The following is a 23484-nucleotide window of genomic DNA, read 5'->3' as shown; positions in this document are numbered from 1 at the left end:
GATGTAACCTTCCCACGACTACCTTGACTTTGACCTTCCACTTAAAATCACAACCCCTTATGCTGAGTGGAAGAAGCCAGACGCAAAAGCTCACATACGATATAACTCCATTTACATGAAATATGCAGAACTGGGACGTCTGCAGAGACAGAAAGGAGACCGTGGCTGCCAGGGTCTTGGAGGATGGAAAACGCCGGTGCCTACTTAACGGCTACAGGGTTTTCTTTAGGGTGGTGAAAAGGCTTTGGAATTTGACAGATATGGTAGTTGTACATTATGAAAATACTAAATGCCACGGTAATGGTGAACTCTGAAGGGGTTAATACAATGTTATGTGAATCTCACCTCGATGAAAAAAAATGCCGCCTCACAATGATGGTTTCCTTTACCCCATGTAAGGTTTCTAACATACCGTCAAGTTCCTGCGAATGTATTTTATTCGATGCGTCCCTTCTCCCAAATATAAACCCCACAAGGGCGAGCCTTCCTGTCTGTTGTGCTGACTGATAAAATCTCCGAGCCTAGAACAGGCCTGGAACAAAGCAGGTCAGGGATAAACATCTGTCGAATAAATAGATGAATATACGATCTCCTTAATGCTTCATTAATAAAAGATCTCCCCTATTTCTTGAGTACCGAATTAGAGGAAGAGGAGTCTTTTACAAATAGGATTAAAGGGCCAGTATGCTCTAATCCAAAACAGATCTTCAAACAGATAGGGGAAGAGATGTGGCGTGCAGCCATTAGAATCCCAGGTCACCACGTGGAAAGCAAACAAACAACCAGACAGAGACGTAGAGGCTCAGGACAGTGGTATCCAGTGCTGAGCACTGTGGTCGTTTTTAAGTTGCAAGGATTAGGAATGTCAACACACATTGCATTTTCCTGTAAATTCTAAAAGAGAAATCAGCTCACTGCATTTAAAGAAGGCGGCCAGCTGACAAAACGTGACCTCTAATAAATGCACTGTGTTTTGCACGTGCGGTTGTCTTGCCTATGGATTCGGCCACATGCACCTGCCGGGAAATGTTTTCGTTTAGATTCTGAGACACTGTGAATTGCAGAGAACGTACCAATGAGCTCCTTGTTTCTGACGTCCAAGGCCATGTTCCGGAGTGCCGTGGCCACCGCGCACACCACACGGTCGTTATCTATTCGGAGCAGCTCCACGAGGATAGGCAGGCCTTTCTCTTTTCGGACAGCAGCTCGGATATATACTGACCACTGCAACGAGAAGGAAGGCCAAGGCGTTAGAAGCGGAGGTGGAAAACCCTAGAAGCTAACAGCACGTGCAGGCTTTCAGACGGCTGCTTTATAGGAGCCAAAAAGGATGAATTATCAAGACCTGGTTGTAGAATGGGCTGAATGCGGTAGGCATGTACTGAAATGTCTTAACTTTATTTTCTGCCTTCAGTATATGCAAGAGGTTTTGGGGTTAATCAGTTATTGCCACGCTTATTTCTCTGATGCTGGCATTTGCAGTCCTTGACTTGGGCAAGCCACTTGATGCTTTAAGATGCAGAGGGCTAGGACAGGAAGGGCTAGGACAGGAAGGGTGGGCTGGTTTTTTGGTGTTAGGAGGAATAAAAAAGAACTCCGGAAAAGGTAGAAAATGATGAAAAGTTGAGGACAGGTTATTTTTTTAAGAGACCTGCATTTGGAGGTGGCGCACGCAGGTGGGTTGGTGAACATACGGTCACTAAATTGTTGGCTGAATAATAAAAAGTCAATGAGTCAGAAAAAGGTAAGGGTGAGGGGAGGTAAGCATGACACTTAAAGTCAAGAGTAAAAACCGTCAAAGGGTTTTAAGAAAACATTTGGATCAAAATGTATTATGTCTGGGGCCATTATTCAATGTCCATTTTATAAAGTAAGACATACAGTTTGTTTTGGATTGGTGGTTGTCGGCTTTAATGGAACACACCTACTTTTTATCTGAAACGTATTTGCAACTTCAGGATGATAAAGCATTCAGATTCATTTAACGGAATGCAGGGAGGTCCACGTTTTCCGGACATTCACATATATACTTCATATTGTTGTACAGTACTCCAGAGAAGAGTGTGCACAATAAAAACCAAGCAATGTAAGGGTTTAAGAAAATGGCATTCATGACATGAAGTTCTGGATTCTGTGGCAGAGTCCTTCAGGGAACCACCAAAGGTGGGACCGAGTCCCCACCCCTCCCCCACCAGGCCCTTCCATCCCCCATTCCCATCAGGGCAGGCACCCCAGAGCTGGCTCTCACCTGTGGCAGGCAGGGAGCCCCCTCTGGCAGTGAACGTAGGGCATACGCCATGCCTGCCACATCCTCAGCCCAGCCCTGCATGAAATATGAGATTAAAAAACACACACAACTTCATCCTGTCCTACGTCACAAGTCACATTCACATAGTTTCTTATCACCATCAACTCACACTGTATGGTTTTTCTCCTGCCCCCTCTCTGTCCTTCAAGCTCTAGGAAGCCTGAGGGGCTTGGGGAAACAGACTGAATTCAATAAAGCATCTCTTGATTGCAATGGACTATTCCACAGCCCCACTCTCAGGGAGCAAAGAAATCAACAGTCAGAAATCCTTAGACATACAAAAATCTCAAGGTTTGGAAACTTCTCATTGAAATTTGGGTGTCCGGATGGGATATCCCTTCTGAGGGAGGGAGGCCCCTCGTGAAGACAGTACAAAACCACTTTGTGTCATCAGAAATTTCACTTGCAATGTGACATGCTGAGATATGCTTTTCATCCACTTCCTCCACTACCTGTGAACCTTCTTGTCTCCAGTGCCCGGAAAAGACTAGAAACCTGAGCTTATGCAGCCCACTCATTGTTGGCTTTCTTCCCTAAAACTAAGAAGAGAAGCTAGAAAAAAGAAGAAAATGGAAATCAGATGTAGGGTCAATGTCTACGTATTGTAAGATGAACGTCAACGATAAACTTTACTGCTGGGATGATATTCTAGACCTTTTAAGACACCACAGGGAACGTTCTCAGTCACTTGAGCAGGCTGAAGCAAAGTCCTAAAGATGACCTCTTTGGCACCTCTTTCTAGGCCCAGGATGCTGGCTCGTACATTACTGATCTCTCCTAGTTCCCCAAGGCCCTGGTGGGTCGGCATTAGCATTCTTATTTTACGGATGGGGAAATCTAGACACAAAGATGTCAAATACCCTGCCTACGGGGGCCACCTGAGCCTGGTCCTGTTACTCTACATCTGCTTCTCTTTATGATGCTGCCGATACTTCCTCCTCTGCCATCACCTCTCTCTCACCTAATCCCCTGTGCTCAGTCTCCCAGACACTGCCTCGCCCTCTCCTTCATCCTTCCAAACGTAGACAGAGGGGAACCTGGCCATATCTGAAATGAGCCAAGAAAGGAAGGCTTGGACTTTGTTTTTTCTTCTTAGAAGTTCAGCTATTACGTCCCTCCCATGTTGGATGGAAAGATGATCTGGTGTTTGGAAAATAATGACAATCCTTAAGCCTTCCTGGGAAGTGATTTTGGAGTAACAAAAAATGGCTGTAGATAGCCCCAAACGTGACTGAGTTACAGATATGCCTCTTTGGCATGGGAAAATGGTCAGCATCAGTGGTATGTTCTCCCTAAGTGAAAAGAGATAATCAGATAATGGATTTGACCTTACATTATTGATACACAGAAAAGAACTTTTATTTTGACACTTTTAGTTCTGTGTGCTTGCACATACAGTTGACCCTTGAACAACACGGGATTTGGGGCACTGACCCCCTATGTGGTCAAAAATCTGCATAAAACTTTTGACTCGCCCAAAACGTAACAGGCTGCTGCTGACCTAAAGCCTTACCAACAAGACAAACAGTAGATTAACACACAGGTTGTATGTTACATGTATTTACACTGTATTTTTTTTTTATAAGAACGTAAGCTTAAGAAAGGATATTATTCAGAAAATCATAAGGCAGAGAAAATACATTTATAGTACTGATGTATTTATTGAAAAAAGTCCACGATGAAGTGGAGGTGCATAGTCCAAACTCATATTGTTGAAGAGTCAACTGTATATGAAAAATTCCCAATATTAGTTCCATACAAGACGACTCAGAATACGTTATTTACATTCCACTCAAGAGATGTTGCAAGTTTCCGCAAGTTTTACTGACGTGCAAAGTGACACGACAGTGATGGGTTCTACGTAGTAATCAGTCTTGGAGTAGATCACGTGTAAGCCACGCGTGTAACCTGTATGAAACCCAGCAGAAGGAGTAAAAGAGTGCAGGGGTGGAAAGAGGGAAAGGAATTCAGTAACTGGGGAATGTTTCACAGGTGCACTCAACACAGAAACATGGAGCTCGTTTAGAGGTTTCCTGGAAAAGAAGGGAGTTGCCTTGAAAAGCATGGCAGCCTCTGTTGTGCTTAGAAAGGTGTGCGGGTTGCCAAAAGTATGGTGATAGGAACAAAGTAGGAGTACCGCGGGCATAAAAGCAGCTGAACAAGAGAGAAAAACGCTTCATAACTCACTGTGGCTGAGTGGCTCTTTGGGTGGAACCTTAACTTCCCGTAAATGGAATACGAGAGCACTGTGCACAGAGCTCGTCAGTGTAGAGGGAAGGGCATGGACCAGGATGCCTTTAAGAAAAGTGGTCCATGAACTGAAGAGACGATGTTTGATGATTCAAAGAGAGAAGAAGGAAGAGGGGAAGGAAGGGGAGGAGGAAGGGGAGGGGGGCGAATGACAAGAAAGATGTAAGAGGAGGAGAAAGACGAGGAGAAGGATCTGGTCCAGGAGAAAAGAGCACAGATATGTTTCAAACTCTTCTTGGTGAGATGCTTTCCCAGTGATGATCCCAGGAGAGCCACGAGTCCTCGAAAACAAACTTAACACTTCAATCAACTGCCAGGCACTGCTCTAATGTCTTTATATGTATTAACTCATTTAATCCCCATCTCTACCCTATGCAGTAGCCACTATGGTAACTTCCACTTTACAGATGAGGCAAGGGAGCCACAGCAAGGCTTCTCAGCCTGCAGACGCTTGGGCAGGTCTTGAACCCAGGGAGCGCTGCCCCAGAGTTGGTGGGCTTGGCCTCCGTTCTCATCTGCCTCTCAGAAAGACATCTGCACTCATGGTTGATATAATCCTTACAAATGCACCAATTAATCTTGGTTTAATAGGGGATGCTATTATTTAGGACTTGCAATAAATAGCCCATCTGGCACTCCTCGAAACTCCTGAGTTAAAGACCCCTCAAGTGCTATCAATGGAACTACTGGGCATTTCAACCCTGTCTTGAGAACAGCTTGTCCAGATTTAGCAGATCTGATGCAAGAAGTTGCGTATGATTGGAATGGCAAAGAGAAAGGCTTCGTTTGTGTCAGGAAAGGATGCTTCCGTGCATGTGATGTGACAGCAATTCAAACCACCGAATGCTCTTCCCTCTCTTCCTTGCTTACGGCTCTCCCTGAAGACAGGTCCGCCATTATTTGACCCAGGTGTTTTCAGGATGGGACAGAGCATAAAGCAGTGAATGTTGACTTTAAGGGTGGAAGGCACAGATGTAGGTAAAAGGTTGGGACATATCTGGAAGGGGATGAGAATAGGCAGAAGACAACTCGGCCTCTCCTCAGGCAACACGGAGCCTCCAAGTCATGGAGAGAAAGGGTCCGGGTTGGAGAGGAAGCGGGAGGTGTGAGAGCATTGTGGGGGCTGCCACCGGATGCGCCCCCAGACAAGTCGTGCTCTGTGTGAGGGGCTGACAAAGATCCCTGGAAGATGAGAGCTGAGAAGACCGAGGCTCTGCTGCCTACCCTGCTCATACCAGTGTCTGTTCAAGAACCAGCGAAGTCCCTGCATCATCATGGAGCAGCGGCCGCAGAGCCACCGGCAACAGACTTGGGGGGCAGGAAAGGGCTCCTGTGGCTCCAGTGTGGCATAGAATAGCCTCTGAGCATTTCTGTTGTCTCCAGCGGGTGGGCCATGTAAGTCAGCTGAGGAGGAAAGGCTGAGGACCCCGGGCTGCAGAGGGGGGTTAGCCGGCCAGGAGGAGAGGACACGTCAGAACAGCAGGTGTGGACAGTGCTTGCCTGGGTTAAGGAGTGGATGTGGCTGCGTCTCAGGGGCGCTTACAGGTTGTGGCTGTATCTCAGGGGAGCTTAATAGTTATGGGGGGGGGCAGGTGTGGGCCAGGAGAGAACCTTGGACCAGAGAGAGTCCTATCACCAATTATCATATCCCGTCTGAGAGCCCAACAGGACAAGGAAGTTTGTCCTGGGCAAGAGGCAGCTTAGGACAGAGATGATGCCACACTGAAAACAGACACCCAATCCCTGCCCCCTGCGGGGGTATTTCTGTAAGAACCCCACCCCCCAAGTTGAGCATCAACTGCAGGGGGCAGGAGAGGATGAAGGCTGACAAACATAAATATGGCCGAGTGTTAAGCCTGAAGAGACTGAAAAATAGCTGCATTTTATTGAGTTTACCTAGAACTGTCTAGATTGTTTATTTTCTTTTCTTCCCATTTTGCATTGGACACAATGCAAGTGCAGAGATGAAACCAAACTGAACTACACAAAATAAAGAAAATTACATGAGTTTTTGTTCAATAATGTTCCTCACTATCCCCATGGAGGATTTGGTAATAAAGTGAAGATAGGAGCGTCTCGGTGGCTCAGTGGGTTAAGCGTCGGACTTCGGCTCAGGTCATGATCTCACGGTTCGTGAGTTCGAGCCCTGCATCAGGCTCTGTGCTGACAGCTTCAGCCTGGAGCCTGCTTCCCAGTCTGTGTCTCCCTCTCTCTCTGCCCCTCTCCAGCTCGTGCTCTGTCTCTCTCTCAAAAATAAATAAAAATATTTAAAAAATAAAGTGAGGACAATGCTTTTTAACCCTTCCCACTCAGGCTACCTCAATCTGATGTGGATTCTCAGAAGCTTCACTTTTCAAATTCTCAGCCCAGCCATAAACAGGATTGATGGCTACAATTTTTCCAAAAATTTCTCCCCTGCTTAAGCCCTGGTTAAGGCTGACTTATGTTCCTAAAAGAAGATCAACACTGCAATTTAACTAGCTTTTCCCTCTTGAAATCCTAATAGTTTGCTAAATAACTAGAGATAGTGTTCTCTTTTTGGTACTAAATATTCTATTAAGAGGCTGAACCCCTGATGGTGCTAAACTTCTGACTTTGTGGATTAATATCTCTATTCACATTAAATATTAATATTTTTGATGAGTATCTTACAAGTTCTCCTGCTTTAGAAGCATAGTCGGCGATTAAATGGTTTTCTGTTGCGTGACTGTTTCCCCGTTGAATTCCTTTATCAAATTCCCTACTTTTCCTTTTGATATGGTAAAGAAAAGTCACGTTTTCAAACCAAATCCTTCTAAACATAATTTCACCTTTCAGATGCATTTTGGCATCCTCCAGTGTCACAGGACCTCAATGTGCTAAAATCTGACAGCTGTAAATTGAATAAGTTGCAACGAATTTTGCACAGATTCCACGAGACTTCGAAATTTGTTTCTGAATTCACTTATGATGCTATGTTATTTACCGCAGTCCTTCATTCTCGCGATATGAGGGCAGAAAGTATCAAAAAAATTCTTCTTCCGTCTCATTCTAACTGACAGTTTACTATAAAAAGAATGTTCAAAATACTCAGGAACTGTGTGGCTTTTGTTGCATGCGTCACATTATTCTCTCTAGTGTGGATTTCTACCTGGATTACCATGTTCATACAGGACTGTGGCTGGTGATCACAACAGGATTTATGAAGCAGCTGGGAACCTTAACCACAAGGCCCTCAAATGCTGGGGTTCGGCTGCGGTGGAGACAGGACATAGGTGTCCCCTGTTTAAATTCAGATCTTGTTGCAGGATTACATGTTTTTGTTTTCAAAGTCTATTTTAAAAAGTTGTATCTGTAATGAAGAGGGCTAGCGAGGAACTCCCTTGTGTCGTTAAACCAATAAATCAGTTTAATAAATAAGATGTTTAATTAAGGTAATGGCAGCTATTGCATACGTAAAGCGTTTGTTTGTATTTTTAAAACGTAAGTCAGGTTAGTGCAAAGACTGAATTTTACTGCAAGTGTTTATGCGATGCTGAAAATTGAAGTGCAAGCAAGAGAATTTCCTGGCGGGGGCGGGGGAAGCATTTAGATATGCTTTTGTTTTTGTTTTTTTTTTTAATTTTTTTTTTCAACGTTTATTTATTTTTGGGACAGAGAGAGACAGAGCATGAGCGGGGGAGGGTCAGAGAGAGAGGGAGACACAGAATTGGAAACAGGCTCCAGGCTCTGAGCCATCAGCCCAGAGCCTGACGTGGGGCTCGAACTCCCGGACCGCGAGATCGTGACCTGGCTGAAGTCGGACGCTTAACCGACTGCGCCACCCAGGCGCCCCTAGATATGCTTTTGTGGTAAGAACAAATAAAGAAGGTCAAGCTCACATAAAAGCCATGGAGAAGACGCATTCACTCAACTGACAGTAACAAGTACACCTGTCCCCCTACCTCTCAGGCCGTCTCAAGGATCAGCAATTCTCAATGAAAAAACATACCTTTAACAATGGGCCTTTCTGAACACAGAGAGTCTTTTTTGGTGACTGTTATCAAATATGTCTTCACTGTGTGCAAATGGCATTTAGAAATGCCTTCTGGGCCACAAAATATGACGCTGTTAGATCACAGGCGTGGTGTGTCTGAGAGGACGGATGCCACAGATCTTATTCTAAGAGTCTGGCACATTCTCTAGTGACGGGGCTGTGTAAACATCCCACTGGGAAGGGGATATGGACAAGAATGAGTGTTCAAATGAATCTGCTTCCTCCCCTGCTTTTTTGACAGCAAAGATGGTGACTGGGAAGTGTAGGCAGGGATTCTTTATTCAATATAACAAAATAAAGGTAATTTAATTGTTCCTCATCCTCACTTATTAGATGCTAAATCAGAAAGCTTTTCCTTTATTGCATCCTTCTTTTTTTTCTTTATAAACATGGTGATTCATGGGGAGAGGGAGTTACATCTCATATTTTTCTCTTGGATCCAGAAAACATATTATTCGGGGGACATGAAGCACAGTCTGGAGGGACTGTGCTGATACAAACCCTCTCCGTCTTGCAAATACAAGGCACACCTTTGGTTGAAGACCTGGCTAGTAAGGTACCTAAAGTGCCATTGGTTTTTACTAAGATGTTAACAGTTTTATTTTGTAACATAAATTGAATATATTACCAAATCTCTGTCCCTTCAGAATGAAGAATTTTACTCTTTTTGAATCTGGATTCAGATTACTTTATGACTGGGAGTTGGTTTTCACGGTCAGGGGCCTATGAATGTAGAGAAAGCATGTGTCTACTGGAGGCTAGGAGTTGAGCCCAGATTATGCGAGAGGGACACACACGTAAGATCTTGACTCTCGTAAGGGAACATTTCTGGTTGTGGATTTGTGTTTTTTTTTCCGCTTCTTGCTGGTAGATGGTGACCACAGAGTAGCCTTGGAAGTCACGTGTTGAAGATGGCAGAACGGCTGTTGTGAGCCGGGGTGAATTAATTCATGGAGGGGAGCTTCCCTCTTCACACACCTGCCCATACCTGTTACATCAGAGAAGATAACTTCTGTCTTCTATCTTGAATTAGCCCTTGCGTATTTGGGACCTCTTTGCTATGGCCGCTAGCATCCTTCTTAAAGGAGATCTGCTAGTGTATTACAGTGAACTCTAATCATGGACTCCTAGCCCTAAGGTGTTAGCTAGTGACGTTGGCAGTGTACTTCCTCATTCCTGACCTCTTCCTTGTAAAACCGACTCCAGGAACACTCTTGTGCCTAGTGTAGACATACACCTTTGTGTATACGTTCCTACCATAGCATCCACAATCGGTTTTGAACTTCTCGCTTACATGTTTATTATACTGGAAGGTACCAAGTCAAACTCAGCTTCCTGTTTCAAGTGTCTTCCAACTAACAGCTCACAATCGGAGAGTAAAAAAGTGTTTACCTGATGAAAGATCATATTAGGTTAATTTTTAGAATCTAGTGGTTATTATTTAAGAATAGCACTCTCCACTGAAAGGAACTAATAAAAAGGATCAAAGCTACCACAATTTTTGAAAGGGCCAGCAAGTTGTAGCCACTTCCACAGAAACACTGTTAGGGCTTAAAGTGCTCACATGCTCCTTTACTGGTCTTTTCTAAAGCCAAACTAATCCCTTAATCCTGTGGTCTCTGTGTGTGGGGTTAGACCCTGACACGGGGCCGATGAATACTTGCTTATCCTCTGGACTGGAAGAACAGAATACCGAGTGGCAAGACCTGAGCCCCACAGTTCTGATGACGCAAGAACAGTTAACCTGAAGTTTTTGTTTGAATTCCCACTGACCCACCTGCTCAGATAATTAATAATGCCAGTTCCCAGGTTAGCCCATGTCTTAAACTGTGCTCAAATGGGGATTAGGTTCCTGATCGTATTACAACTGTCCTAGGTATAATCTGTGCCCCTGGGGTTCCTTTAAGAGCAGGTTGTGCCTGGTAGATAACGAACCAGAATCAGTTTTATATGTGATTGGCCCCGGCAGATTCAGAATGTTGCTTCACTGTCTTCTCATTGTCATTGTTGCTGATGAGAAATCAGCTGTCACTCTTCTCTTTGTAAGGACAAGTCTTTTTTTTCTTCTAGCTGCTTTTTTTAACAAGTCATAATTTTTTTTTTGCGTGCAGTTGACACACAATGTTACTCTCTAGCTGATTTTAAGATGTTCTCTTTACTACTGATTTTGATCAATTTGACTGATGCACCTTAGTTCGGTTCCTTTATGCTTCTGCTTGGGTTTTCTTGAACTGCTTGGATCTGGGAGTTTAGGGTTTTCATTACATTTGGGAAATTTTCAGGTATTATTTCTCCAAATATTTTTGTTCTCTTATCTTTCTCCTTTCTCTCTCCTTTCCTTTGGAATTGTTTTTAAGAATTTTTTTTTTAACTTTATCTGAGAGACTGAAAGAGAGTGTGGGCAGAGAGGGATTGAGAGAGAATTCCAAGCAGGCTATGTGCTCTCATCACAGGACCTGACAAGGGGCTCGATCTCACAAACTGTAAGACCATGACCTGAGCTGAAATCAGGAGTCAGATGCTTAGCCAACTAAGTCACCCAGGCACCCCACCTTTGAGGGTTCTAATTACATGTGTATCAGGCCACTTGAGGCTCACTGATAATTTATGGGTTTTTTTTCCTTTGTGTTTCATTTTGGGTAGTTCCTGTTCAGTTTGTAAATCTTTTTCTTCTGCAATAGCTAACCTTCCTATTATCCCATGCCATCCCATGTGTTTTTTATTTCATACATTGTATTTACAACTCTAGAGGTTTTATTTGAGTCTTACTTACTTTCCATGTTCTAATTAACTTCTTGAACACAGGGAACACAGTTGATAGCAACTGCTTGTCTGCTTATGTTAACTTCTGTGTCCGTTCTGAGTCGCTTTTGAATGATTAACGTTTCTCCTTATTATGAACTACATTTTCCTCTTTATTTGGTTGTAAGCTTATTTTCAACTAAGATGCCAGACATTCTTCATTTTAATCTGCTGGATGCTGCATGCTTTTTGTATTCCTACAGATATTTTTAAGCATTGTTCTAGGATTCAGTTAATGTGGAAACTATTGCTACTTTTGGATCTTACTTTTAAGATTTTATAGGAGAGACCAGGTCATATTTAGTCCAGGGCTAATTATATGCTTAGTATCAGGAGACAAGACCCTCCTGAGCACATACCCAGTGGCCCACGAAGTACGAGGTTTTCCTGTCTGGCTCTTCGTTAGGCACACTATACCCATCCCTGTGTGAGCCGAGTTTAATTCTCCCTAATTGCATGAGCTTCTTTCCTCTGCTTTGGGCATTTACCTCACATGCATTCACTGATAGTTCCCTGCTGAATATTTGAGGGGATCTTCTGTGTGTGGCTTTCTCCTCTCTGGAACTCTGTCCTATGAACTCCAGGCACCCTGTCTCCCCAGATTCCCAGCTCCGTCTCCTAGGCTCAGTGTCTGCTGAGCTCCTCTGGAGTTTCCAGGTCTTGGGCCATGGTCTGCAGACTCCCAAGGCAGTGTGCTGGAGCAATCGGAGGGCTCACCTTGCTTGTTTTCTGTCTCTCCTAGATCACTGTCCTTCACTGACTAATGCTTGGTGTCTTAAAAACCATTGTTTGTTATATTTCTCTAGATTATTTGTTGTTGTTGTTATTCTTCCTTAAAGGTAGGTAAACCTGGACCTTGTCACTTCATCTGGGCATCTTGGCTGGAAGTCCCCCCAGGTGTAGCTGATTCTATAACTTACGGCTTTGGAAATCAGATCGTTCAATGACGATGACGAAAGTAATGCCAAACTCCCAAGAGCCAGGTGTACTCTATAGTGGATTTGGATGTATATGGCACTCACAAGACAAGTGCAGTCCTTGCTATCAGGACTAGCTACTGGGGTCTTGTGGGGAAGAAATCACTAAGTCATGTGTGATGAAGGCCAGTGACTTGGTTATGACCTAGATCCTCTCTATCTCCTCCTCCTGAGGTTGGGCCCATCCTTGTCCTGCCTCAGGCTGGTCATCATGTCCAACTGAATGTGTTATCTCTAGGAGCCTGTTGATTGGGCAGGATCTTCAGATAACCTCTGTGTTTATTCTGACCCAATTCCTACCTCCTAGGCATCATGCTTCATGTACCATTTTCAAAACTTTGTTTCTTTTTATTTAAACTTTATGCTTCACATCACACCATTAACTAGAATAAGACAATTGTCAAACCATGGTTTCTGCTTTTATTTGCTGTACTCCACTGATGCCCGGGTTCACTTTTACATGGTACTCCAACTGCTAAGCTCCACTTAATTCACTGTCCTTGTCAAGGCTGTTGCCCCTGACTCTAGGGACAAGTCTCAAATTTCCCAGTTCTCTTATTTTTTATTCATTTTGGCCACATGGCCAGAGATTCTGTTTCTTTCTTCACTACATCTATGTTGCTATCATGTTACCTCATTAAATATTAACAGCTTAATATCCAAGTATCTCTTTACTCTCTTTTTTAGAAAGTAAATAAAATAAATAATAGATTCTTTGAAAATGGTCACATTTTAGGGGGACTCTACAAAAATATCTAAAGTATCCGACTTAATAATAAGTGCAGAATGTATTTCTATAGTTCAAACCCTAGGTTTGCATAAAGTTCAATTACAACGGAAATAACCCATAAATGCGAGTTGAAAGAGCATTCATTCACATTTTGGAAATCTCCAAAGTACTATATCCAATTGTTTTGATATTCTGTGACAAACAAAATAATTGTGCTGGAAGTGGAAAAAAAAAAAAGTAACCAAAGTCCATGTTGACTATGAAAAAAATGTATCACTCTGCTTCTGCCATTATACCATTATTCTTTTTCTGATGCTCATAAACCAAGTAATGAGTCTCTTAAAGTTTAAAAAGTATTTAAGACCATTATGAAGATCTAGTTTGCTAGTCAATTTGTTACAGAAAAAGAGTGTGCGTGATCTTCCTATAAAGAGAAGTTATTGTTTCGCATGATGAGGTCTATAAAAAGCTGTCTCTATACAGAATTCTGGTGCTTTACACTTTACATTTCTGCTTTTGTTTGGGTCATAAAAAGTTAAGGACACTAAAAAAATGCCACTAAATTTCAACAGTTGCTATAAAAATACATTCTTAGTACTCTAGGTTTCAGATGGTAGCACTGTCTGCATGAAACTTGATCCCATTGTGAGTCTTTAATCAATCTGTTAATCAGTGAAGACTCTTTCTTAAAAAAATCTTTTTTTTTTTTATTTTGAAAAGGAAGGATTTCTCTGTTTGGTTTTTGTACAAGTTATTTTTTATCTTTTAAAAATTATAACAATTTATCAGTATTTGGCTTAATGATGACCCTAAATCATCACTATGGATTGTCTACTTTCCCTTCCCACATATGTCCTTATCATTTAATATGGTGTGTTAATACATTACACAGTAAATGAAGATAATGTGATTGACCATTATGCATGCTTGTGCATTTGTATTTTGATAAGAAAACTCTTAGTAAACAAATATACGTATATTTATATATTTATAACTACACACAAATATTCCTTAGCAGTCCCTTGGCCTGCCTGAGGACTACGCCATTTTTCTAGAGTTATTAGGATGGCAAATGCTTTTGATAAGTAGCGTTGACCAAACTTTTGGCCACATGTAATAACAGCCCATTGGCCTGTGGCATCCTGCCACCATTTTTGCATCTAGTGTCAGATTGATCTGCAAGCTGTGACTTGAAGCAGCCACAGTATTCTCTGTCTGAAACTGACACATCCGAGCAATCAGGCACTATCATTTGCTCAGGGTCACAAAGCTCAGAAAAGGCAGAGACTAAGTTTGAGTTGTAACTTGAATCAAAGCCTCTTAAATTTAGAGGGAGATAAGATCAAATGCAGGGTTCATTCAAGGAAGTGATTTCCATTATTATCTCTTCCCCAGTCATGCAAGGCCCTACTCTGGGACTCCTCCTGATGTGACTCAACTTTTGAAACTTTTCTCTGGTTGAAAGCAAAAGGTAACTTCGCTTCAAGTCTAGTCCAGCCTGAATTCCTTCTGAGCAACATTGGGGACACCTATGGACGGGGAGGAAAGAGACAGTGATGTTCATTCCTAAGACTCTCAAAAGAAGGGATGGGTCTGCCCATATGTCAGCAGCCAGCTCCTGGGAGGTGTTGTCAGGGCTTGTCCCCAAGGGCTGGGATGTCCCACCTGAGAAAGAAGGCATTGCTGCAGCAGTGGAAACAAAGAACGACAGAGAAGACACAAGAAGGCAGATATTGGAAGCTAGAGCAAGAAGGGAGGATGTAGTTGTGTGACAATGCTGAGGACAGTATGTGCAGTGCCTGTGATACTGAGCTTCTGAGAATTCTCTGTGTCTTATTAACATCGTTTTAAAGAAAGTGAATGCGAGACAGTGATTTATGTGTCTTCCAAGCCCCAGGCTTTTATATTAAATGAAATGAAAAATGGATGGCAGAGGTTCAAACTTCCTCTCTTGATATTTTCCCCATATGCCCTCATTTCTCCCATTTGACTACACTCTTCTGTGCAATAAGACAAGTTAGCTCATGTAATGGTTAGTGACTAAACTCAAGAATTCTTTGCTATGGTGAATCCTTTTCTACCCAAAATGAGGGTCGTGGAAATTTTCCATGAAAAACAATCAGGAACAGTGTGTATTTTCAAGAATTCAGAGAAAAAGCCCCTCCTAATCTCCTAATCTCCTTCTCCATTGTCCCTTCTGGCCAAAGAGACCCAGCAATACTATTCTACTCTGTAAGCCCATAGGTTAAAAATGAAAGAGGTTCTTTTCCTTTGGGGACTGGACCAACTACAACATTATAGGGGTTTGCATGGGTTTTGAAACAAGGCGCTTGGGTATTAGCTCCCTTAACAGGAAACAACAGAGCTTGGGAAAGCATCCACATGTCACAGTCTCCCCTGAAAACAAAATAGCTCAGCTACACAGATAGAATGGAAAGCATATCACAGCATTTTCAATGACCATACTTACATCTATTCATCTATACTTTGTAGTGATCTTCAAGGACTCCCGAGCCCTTGAGAATTTTTAAAAGGAATACCTTTCTATGTCCAACAGTTCAATGGAACTGGTCTTTCTCTAACATCCTCAAAAACTGTATTGGAATTGCATATCTCACAACTGGATTTCTATTCCTTTCTAAGGACGTGCTCATAATTCCAGATTTCCTCTTTATGATAATGAACTAGTCATACCTTCCAGCTCCCTGCAGCCAAGTTCTGCAGGGCACCTGCCGCCCCTTCCAGCGTGTCTGCGTTTGAGCACTCAGAGAGCAGTGTGAGGTAGGGTTTGACTATTGATGGGTGCCACAGCATCTGGATCCCTTTTGGTGGTTCTGCACAGTCTGGAAGAGGTCCTACTCCATCCCACTGGTGGAAAAAAAATAAGAGAGTAAACATTTTTAACATCGTTACACTTCCCAACTTTGCCTCCTGTAAACGTGACACACAGAAACAAAAACACACACGACGTCTGGTGAACATCAATTGCGCGCAGGGTAGTGCCTTCGTAAGCCAAAAATGAGAGAGCCACTCCCGTCCACCAAGAGCTTAGGATGGAAAGTCAAAGGCTGTAGAGCATGTACATAAGTGAATGTAATTGGCAGGAGAACGCATAAGCTCTGTAAGAACGGTGCCAGCACATTGCTGTTAAAAGGAAGAGGAAATAAATTAATTTTGGTGGGTAGAGTGGACGAAAGCCAACGATCAAGGTGGCATGTCTTACAGTTAGCATACTACTAGCATAACAGAGTACATAGCAACACTCAAATGCCTTCAATTCTTATGCCTAAGTGCCAGCTGATAAATTCTTATATAACTCCTAAAATACGTATTTGTCGGACTTTGAATTCCATCACTGCATTGTAGACATCACAAAAAGAGACCACTGCTATCGCTTATCAGATGCATTGACCTAGCTAACGGCAAATCTAGATTTTATGGTGATTCTGATCGTTCAGTTGGCTTTGAATTGGATCTGACGAATAATAAGAGAATGTGTAATTAAAAACTAAAACAAATAATTTCAAAACTACCACTTACTGCACAAGGGGATATCAGCAGACCATTAAAAATGGTAGTTATGACGACCGTGTAGCAATGTGTCTGGACAAATAATAAACGTAAGATGAACAAAGCAGGATGCAAAGCGGTGTGTGGTTTGTGCTTTACAGCAAGTAAAATGCGCCACAGAAACACGCATGGTAATAAAAACTCATTAACAAAGTGTTCGTGTCTTTCATGTTTTCCACAGTTCAAGTTTTCTGTTCCTCTTAGGATTTTAAAAATATGAAAAATTACAATAGTGATTCTGATCTTTGATCACAAACAACCTTTGTCTTTTGGGAAAGATAAAGGCAATAAATACAATGAGGGTAGAAATGAAGTAAACCCTATGTTTAGAAAAAATACTCGCGTATTTACCTATGAGAAAAGTCCCAGGAAAACAGAATCATCCTTCACCATTTCAGGGTAGGGACACTAATTTATTTTACTCCTTATTTGTGTTTATTAATGGCTGCTTAACATATAGTCTAAATGACATATACTAAACTTCCCTGCACATATTTGGGCCCATATCTGTACATGTATGTGTGTATATATCTATGTATAAATACACAATCATAGCTGTATTTCAAAACCTGTGTTTCTTAGTTCTGAAAATTTTACTGGAGCACAAGCTTACTTCATATCCTTGGAACATAAAGATGGAAGTGTTGATAGGGAAAGTGTAAAGTTATTTAACTGTCACAAATCATTTTAAGAATTGCATTATTTTCTACGAGAAAAATTAAAAACTCATGTCTTCTTTTTCTCAATTATGCCACAGCTTAGTTTAAGCGAAGGCCAAAGCTCAGAGATGAATATCCCAAGGATGGACGTTGGACATCCCACAAAAGGTCATCTTCAATGAGAGTGTCACTCTATTTCAACGTCGTAACAAGGACACTCAACGTGGGGGAATATGCTTATGCTTTTAACCAAAGCCACTTCTAAACCATTCCGAAATGACTTTGCGCCTGTGCAAGCCTACTAATGAAACCAGTACATTTCTTGTAAGTACAAAAAGTAACAACATTGGAAGTGAACCAGCCTTGTCACATTGCTCCTGGTTCGTTATTTGAGACGGGCTCGCTACACTGGGTAGAATAGTGCCAGGGAAAGAGAGCAGTCATTCTGCAGGTTTGCTGACTTCCATGATGAAGCAGGGGTAATACTGACTTGTCCAGAGAAACCAGTTTGGGGAACTGAATGTCTCTGCTGGTGCAACAGGAAATGGAAAATTACTTTATATAAGCTTTTTTTTCATGGTTTATTTGGTCATCTCCTTAAAACTTTTTTTTGAAGTTTATTTCTTTATTTTGAGAGAGAGAGAGAGAGACAGAGAGACAGAGAGAGAGAGAGAGAGAACAGGAGAGGGGCAGAGAGAGAGGAAGACAGAGAATCCCAAGCAGACTCTGCACCGTCAGTACAGAGCCCCATGCAGGGTTCAGATGCATGAACCGTGAGATCATGACCTGAGCTGAAATCAAGAGTCAGAAGCTTAACCTACTGAGTCACCAAGGTGCCCCCTTCAAACTTTTAAGCTACTGTCTTCATATAAAGATTTGGTAATATTCAGAACAATCATATTATGAAATGTGAAACTCAATAGGCATGGCATTTCCCTGTCATGTAGGGAGAACTAATGTAACAGCTGGACGTGCCCAGAAGTAGTATTTGCACGCTGGTTACAAAATGCGATAGCCAAACTCTAAGAAAAAAAAGGAGCTGTGTTATCATTCGCTGGGCTCATCTTGTTCTCCTTTCCTAAATTCTTCACAATAAAATAGGATAAATGGCTAAATCAGTAGACAATTTTCTTCTGCTCGGACATGTGATCTATGTAGCTCTTAAATATCTTTTATTACAATCTTTTCTTAATGGCTACAAAGAGAATCTGAAGGAAATAAAAGGAAAACTGATGTGAATACGGATAATCTTTGGTGGCAACTAGAAATGAAGTTCAAAGGGGATTCTCTGCTATTTCGGAACATTGACGGCACCCTGGTGTGTCAATACCAAAGAAAAAGAGTTATTTCAAAGCCACTCAGTGTGTGTGGCTTTTATCTGGGTACATTATTTCAAACTTTTACTGAGTTAACAGGGAAAGATTTATCAATTGTCTATTAAAAATAGACTTTTACCACCTATAAAAAGACATGAAGTCTTCTCTAAGAGTGTGCCAATGTACTTGACATTATGCTGCCTGGAAAATCAACTCCAACAGGACCCTAGGGTGATGGTGACATCAGGATCTGACTTCGGTCATGAACACTCTGCCCATGCAAACTTTTAGGGCTAAGCTTCTTCTGGAGTGAGGGTCTGTGACAAGTCATGGGATATGCAATTTTATCACCAAAGTGGAAATACATCATTTATAAGTTGAAACACAAGATGCATCCACCCTAAACTTGCTATAAGACTACCAAGTGGACAGAAGGCAAGTTGTGGCTACATCTTTCATACAATCAACCCACTGATCATCCAGCTATGTAGTCCTACGAACACAGGACTGAATTTGTAAGCCTTAAGCAAACTGTTTTGGACTATATCTTGAGGGCACATTACCAAACATTGTCTAAGAGCTTGAAATATGAGAAAAATAAAGATGCAAAATGTCATCAAGTCAGGACAGAGAATTTCTTTGTAACGAAGACGGGTCACAGTCAAGAAGACAAAATATTTCCAGGAAACTAACAGGAGCAAAGGTAGCAGAATATTTTTGATTTACTATCTGCATTACTGCCAAATTATGACATACACACACTTCTATGTATATACATATATTTCAGTATTTATGTATCTTCATTTATCAGGCTGAAGATTAAAAATCAAGCACAGAGTAGGTAAAGGGAAAGCAAAAGAAAAAGGAGAAAGGCCTATGTGGTTTTAAAAAAAAATCTGGCTTGGGGGAAGTTTTCAGTGAAACCCTCCCTTATTCTTGGTAGTAAATTTTACTTTCATGCTCGAGAGTTAACATTTCTCAGTTTTGTGCACAGTTTTCTTTCCATCGGTTATATTTTAACAAAACTTGCAAAAGTTCTAGAAGCCCTCGATTCTTAGAGTTATTACTTAAATGTTCAAACTACACTTTGTACAGGTGATTCACATGTTACACAGGAAAAAAATGCCAGAGAATTTATTTCTGGCATTAACACTGCCCTTACTCATTGTCTGGTTTGTAGTAATTTAGAATTTTACATATACAGTTAGAGCTCAAGAAGCGAAGAACTGAGTGCATTACACCAGAGTCTTTCAGATTTTTTTTAAAGGATAATGCTTTGGAATGAATGTTTGTGGCCCCCTTCCTCCAATTTCTTATGTTAAAAGCCTCAACCCCCAATCTGATGGTGTTTGGATGCAGGGCCTTTGAAAAGTGATTGGGTTTAGATGAGGTCATGAGAATGGAACCCCCATGTTGGGATTAGTGTCCCTAAAAAGAAATGAAGTGACCCAGAGTTTCTCTTTTCCATCTTGTAAGGGTGTGGCAAGAAGGGGTCATCTGTGAACTAGGAAGAGGCTCTCAGCAGACACCAAATCCATTGGTACCTTCATCTGGGACTTCCAGATAAATTTCTGTTGTTTAAGTCCCCCCGCCCCCCAACTGTTTTTGGTATTTTGTTACGGCAGCCTGAGCAGACTAAGCCATAATCACAGTAAGGACTAAGTACATTTGGTGTAGTAGGATCCTTCTGATCCTTCTGGCTTCCCCATGACCTTTCCGCCATGGAGCTCTCTCGGGGACAAGCTGTCAGCAAAGCAAAGAGAGTGCGTGGAAGGATTATGTTGACAGTAAATCACAGAGCAAATCAATTGGTTTTATCACCCCAAATAGTGCCACACTCGATAACATACCATCAGTGCGTTTCTCTACTGATCTTAAATGTGTAACTGTATGACTGACATCAATAAAACAAATCAATCAACAGTTCATTTTCTAAAACTGCATAGAATTGAAAATAAGGTATTCTCTGTTCAAGAAGGTAATGCTTAAATCTTTTTGGAAAGGAAGAGAATAACAAGCCTCTGTGTTACAAGCCAAGGAGCTGTTGATTTTTGGACATGATGTTTCTGCTACGGTCATAGTCAGGGGAGGAGAGATCTACTGGCCACAGTTAAGAAATGTCCCCTTGGGAAGAAAGTTACACAGGTGAGGGGCTGTGTCCAATGTGTGGCTTAAACAAACAAACGGACCAACAAAAAACAAGATGAAAGCCTTTCTTTGGACTTGGTTTCCATACTTTTGTTTCCCCACTCAGCTTAAATTCTATTTAAAAGGTTTCTTAGTTGGCTGCAGTATGGAAGAGTAGAAGCCACTTTCTCCTTATATGAAGAGAACGGTGTAAGTTGGGGATAAAAATCCGAACGTTCCCAAACCAGAAAGCAAAGATGTCCATAAACCAAGACTTTGTGGGGTTTTTTTTGTTTTTGTTTTTAATTTTTTTTAATGCTTATTTATTTTTGACAGAGAGAGAGACACAGAGCATGAGCAGGGGAGGGGCAGAGAGAGAGGGGGGACACAGAATCTGAAGCAGGCTCCAGACTCCCAGGTGTCAGCACAGAGCCCGATGGCGGGGCTCGATCTCATGAACCTTGAGATCATGACCTGAGCTCAAGTCAGATGCTTACCCGACTGAGCCACCCAGGCGCCCCTTTAAACCAAGACTTTGTAAACACGGGCTTCTCTCAGGGATGGTGGCTCACAGAGCGCTCTAATTATTGCATTCATAAAAGCCCCTACTAGTGAGAAAAATTAACGAGAGCCTTTCAGCTCTTCCCCTTCTGCCAAGTTTACAACTGCCCAGCCTCCGTTCTGTCACACTGGGCTGGCTTCCACAGAGATGCAGAGAAGGAGAGCTCCCCGAGGCTGGGGGAAGCGTCTACAGTCCAGAGGTGCAGAGATACCCCGCTCCTCTCTCCATATGTCGCAGCCGTGCAAGGCCGCGTAAGGAGAAGAGCTTCTCCTGCTCGGCTGTGTCTTCACAAACAGAAAAGCCTTCTTCGCCATTGCGACGCATCTCTGTTGCCCATATTTTCCCACCATTGAGAGGGCATCACCGTCACTACCCTTGTGCAGGCCAAGTTTTGTTCCGAAGGGATCTGGGTGAAATATACAACAGGCCAAGGAAACTGCGTGGATCTTCAGCAGCAGGGGAACATTGACCTTAAAATCCCACTCTTCCCTCCCAGCTGAAGGCACACCTCGTGTGTCCGAAGGGAAGATAGCTCAGAGATGTGAACTGGCAGGCATGTCCTCTTACACCGGGCTCCGTTTAATCAGGCGTCAGCCTGTACACATACTTTAAAAAGCAACAACATAAACATAAGTCCATCCTCTGTCTGCCAGTTTTGCTTGGCTTGGTTTGAACATCCGAGTTGCTAATAGATCTTCCCTCGATAGGGTTTCCTTAGCACTTCCAGCTTTTGGGGGGATTAAGGGAAAAGGAGGCAGGGGATAGAAGTTCTGGTTATGAAGAAACTCGGAGCAATGCTAAAGAGCCAGGAGAGAGATGATTCTTATGTTGAATCTTGGGAATTTTGAAGAAGAAGGTGGCTCAGGTGTGTGAACTCCCCTGGTCGCTGTTTGGAAGACGTAGATTACAGGGAGGGCGGGATCCGTGCAAAAACGGGACAGAGGTGGTGGCCAAGGAGCCGTATTTATGTGGCACACATGGTATCTCGGCTCTCCTTGAAGACACAAAGCGTTTTGCATTTGAGAGATTAGAAACCTATGTTCAAGTGGCAGGATTCTTTTCTGAATCAAGTATCAGAATAAAGAGATTCAGGCATAGATAGCCTTGCTGATTCTCTGTCAGTGTGGAGCCAAGGGGCATTGTGTGAGGGTGACGGGCACCCCCAATCGTTTGCTCAGAACCATCCGCCCCTTAGGAAGAGGTGGGAGGGAGGCCGGCGATACTGCCCTGCTCCAGAGACCTACACGATGACACCACTGTGCTGTGCCCCACAGAGTTATCGAGGCTGGTCCACATCACCAGGCTTATCCGCCCTTTCTCCCAGTCATTGTGACGGAACCAACCAGAACACCGCTAAGACCCCTCTAGAATTCTCTCTGCTCCTAACTTCTCATCCACGTCTAGGAAAACCTGGGCCAGGAACCTCTCCATTACCTCCTTTTTACTTTTTCCATTACCTTCCTTTTAAAGGCACTCTGTCCTTGACATGCCAACCTGCCTCAGAGAATCCTGTAGTCTTGTTTGTTAATATCTTTGCTGATACACCCCTGAAAGACAGTCTCATACAGTGGTTCTTGACTGAAGGGATTTCATCATCCAAGGGAACGACTGGCAATGTCTGAAGACATTGTTGGTGGTCACAACCGGGGGAAAGGGGTACTGCTGGCATCTACTGGGTAGAGGCCAGGAATGCTGATAATATCCTACAAGGCACAGGACAGCCCCCACAACAGAGAATTATCTGGCTCAAAATGTCAAGAGTGGGCAGGCTGAGGAACCCTGATCTAGTAGTATATAACAGAGTATTTATTAATGGCATGGAGTACTGAATGGTCAAATGTCAACAAGGAAAGTAAAGGGGAAGCCTAGTTCAGAGTTTTAAGTCTGCAAACTCACTAAAAGCAGAAAGCCAGCACTTTTTTTGCTGATGGGATATAGTTCATATGAGAGGCACAGAAGTAGGAAGAGAATCTCATTCACTCATGCGTAGTGACAAAGGAGAGTCACTACACAGAAAGGCACGGCCGTGATTTTGCAGGCTCATGTGACTTGTTGCTTGCAGGACACGAAATACCGTGTCTTGGGTCACCAAGCTCCTGGCATACAGTGACGTGAAGCTACAGTGAGACCGAGCGGGAGCCAGCCGGGAGGAGCAAGCAGCCACTGAA

At 42.7% G+C, this 23484-nt stretch overlaps 1 protein-coding gene across 3 annotated transcripts in view; it reads right to left on the bottom strand.

Annotated features, from left to right (window-relative positions):
* Positions 1-23484, bottom strand: part of CTNND2 (catenin delta 2) — a 941962-nt gene that overhangs the window by 101099 nt on the left and 817379 nt on the right. For 2 of the 3 annotated variants that reach the window (XM_047878029.1, XM_047878014.1), the window contains 3 exons: positions 15777-15950; positions 2249-2323; positions 1074-1224 (listed from right to left, as the gene is read on the bottom strand). In XM_047878029.1, coding sequence (XP_047733985.1) covers positions 1074-1224; positions 2249-2323; positions 15777-15950 — 400 coding nt within the window. The remainder of the gene's footprint in view (positions 1-1073; positions 1225-2248; positions 2324-15776; positions 15951-23484) is intronic. The other variant, XM_047878024.1, reaches the window with a different exon arrangement.

This window comes from Prionailurus viverrinus, chromosome A1 (assembly GCF_022837055.1).
Source record: "Prionailurus viverrinus isolate Anna chromosome A1, UM_Priviv_1.0, whole genome shotgun sequence".
NCBI classification, from domain to species: Eukaryota; Metazoa; Chordata; class Mammalia; order Carnivora; family Felidae; genus Prionailurus; species Prionailurus viverrinus.
Note: the sequence above shows the minus strand (reverse complement) of the source record. Positions and strands in the feature narration are given on the sequence as shown.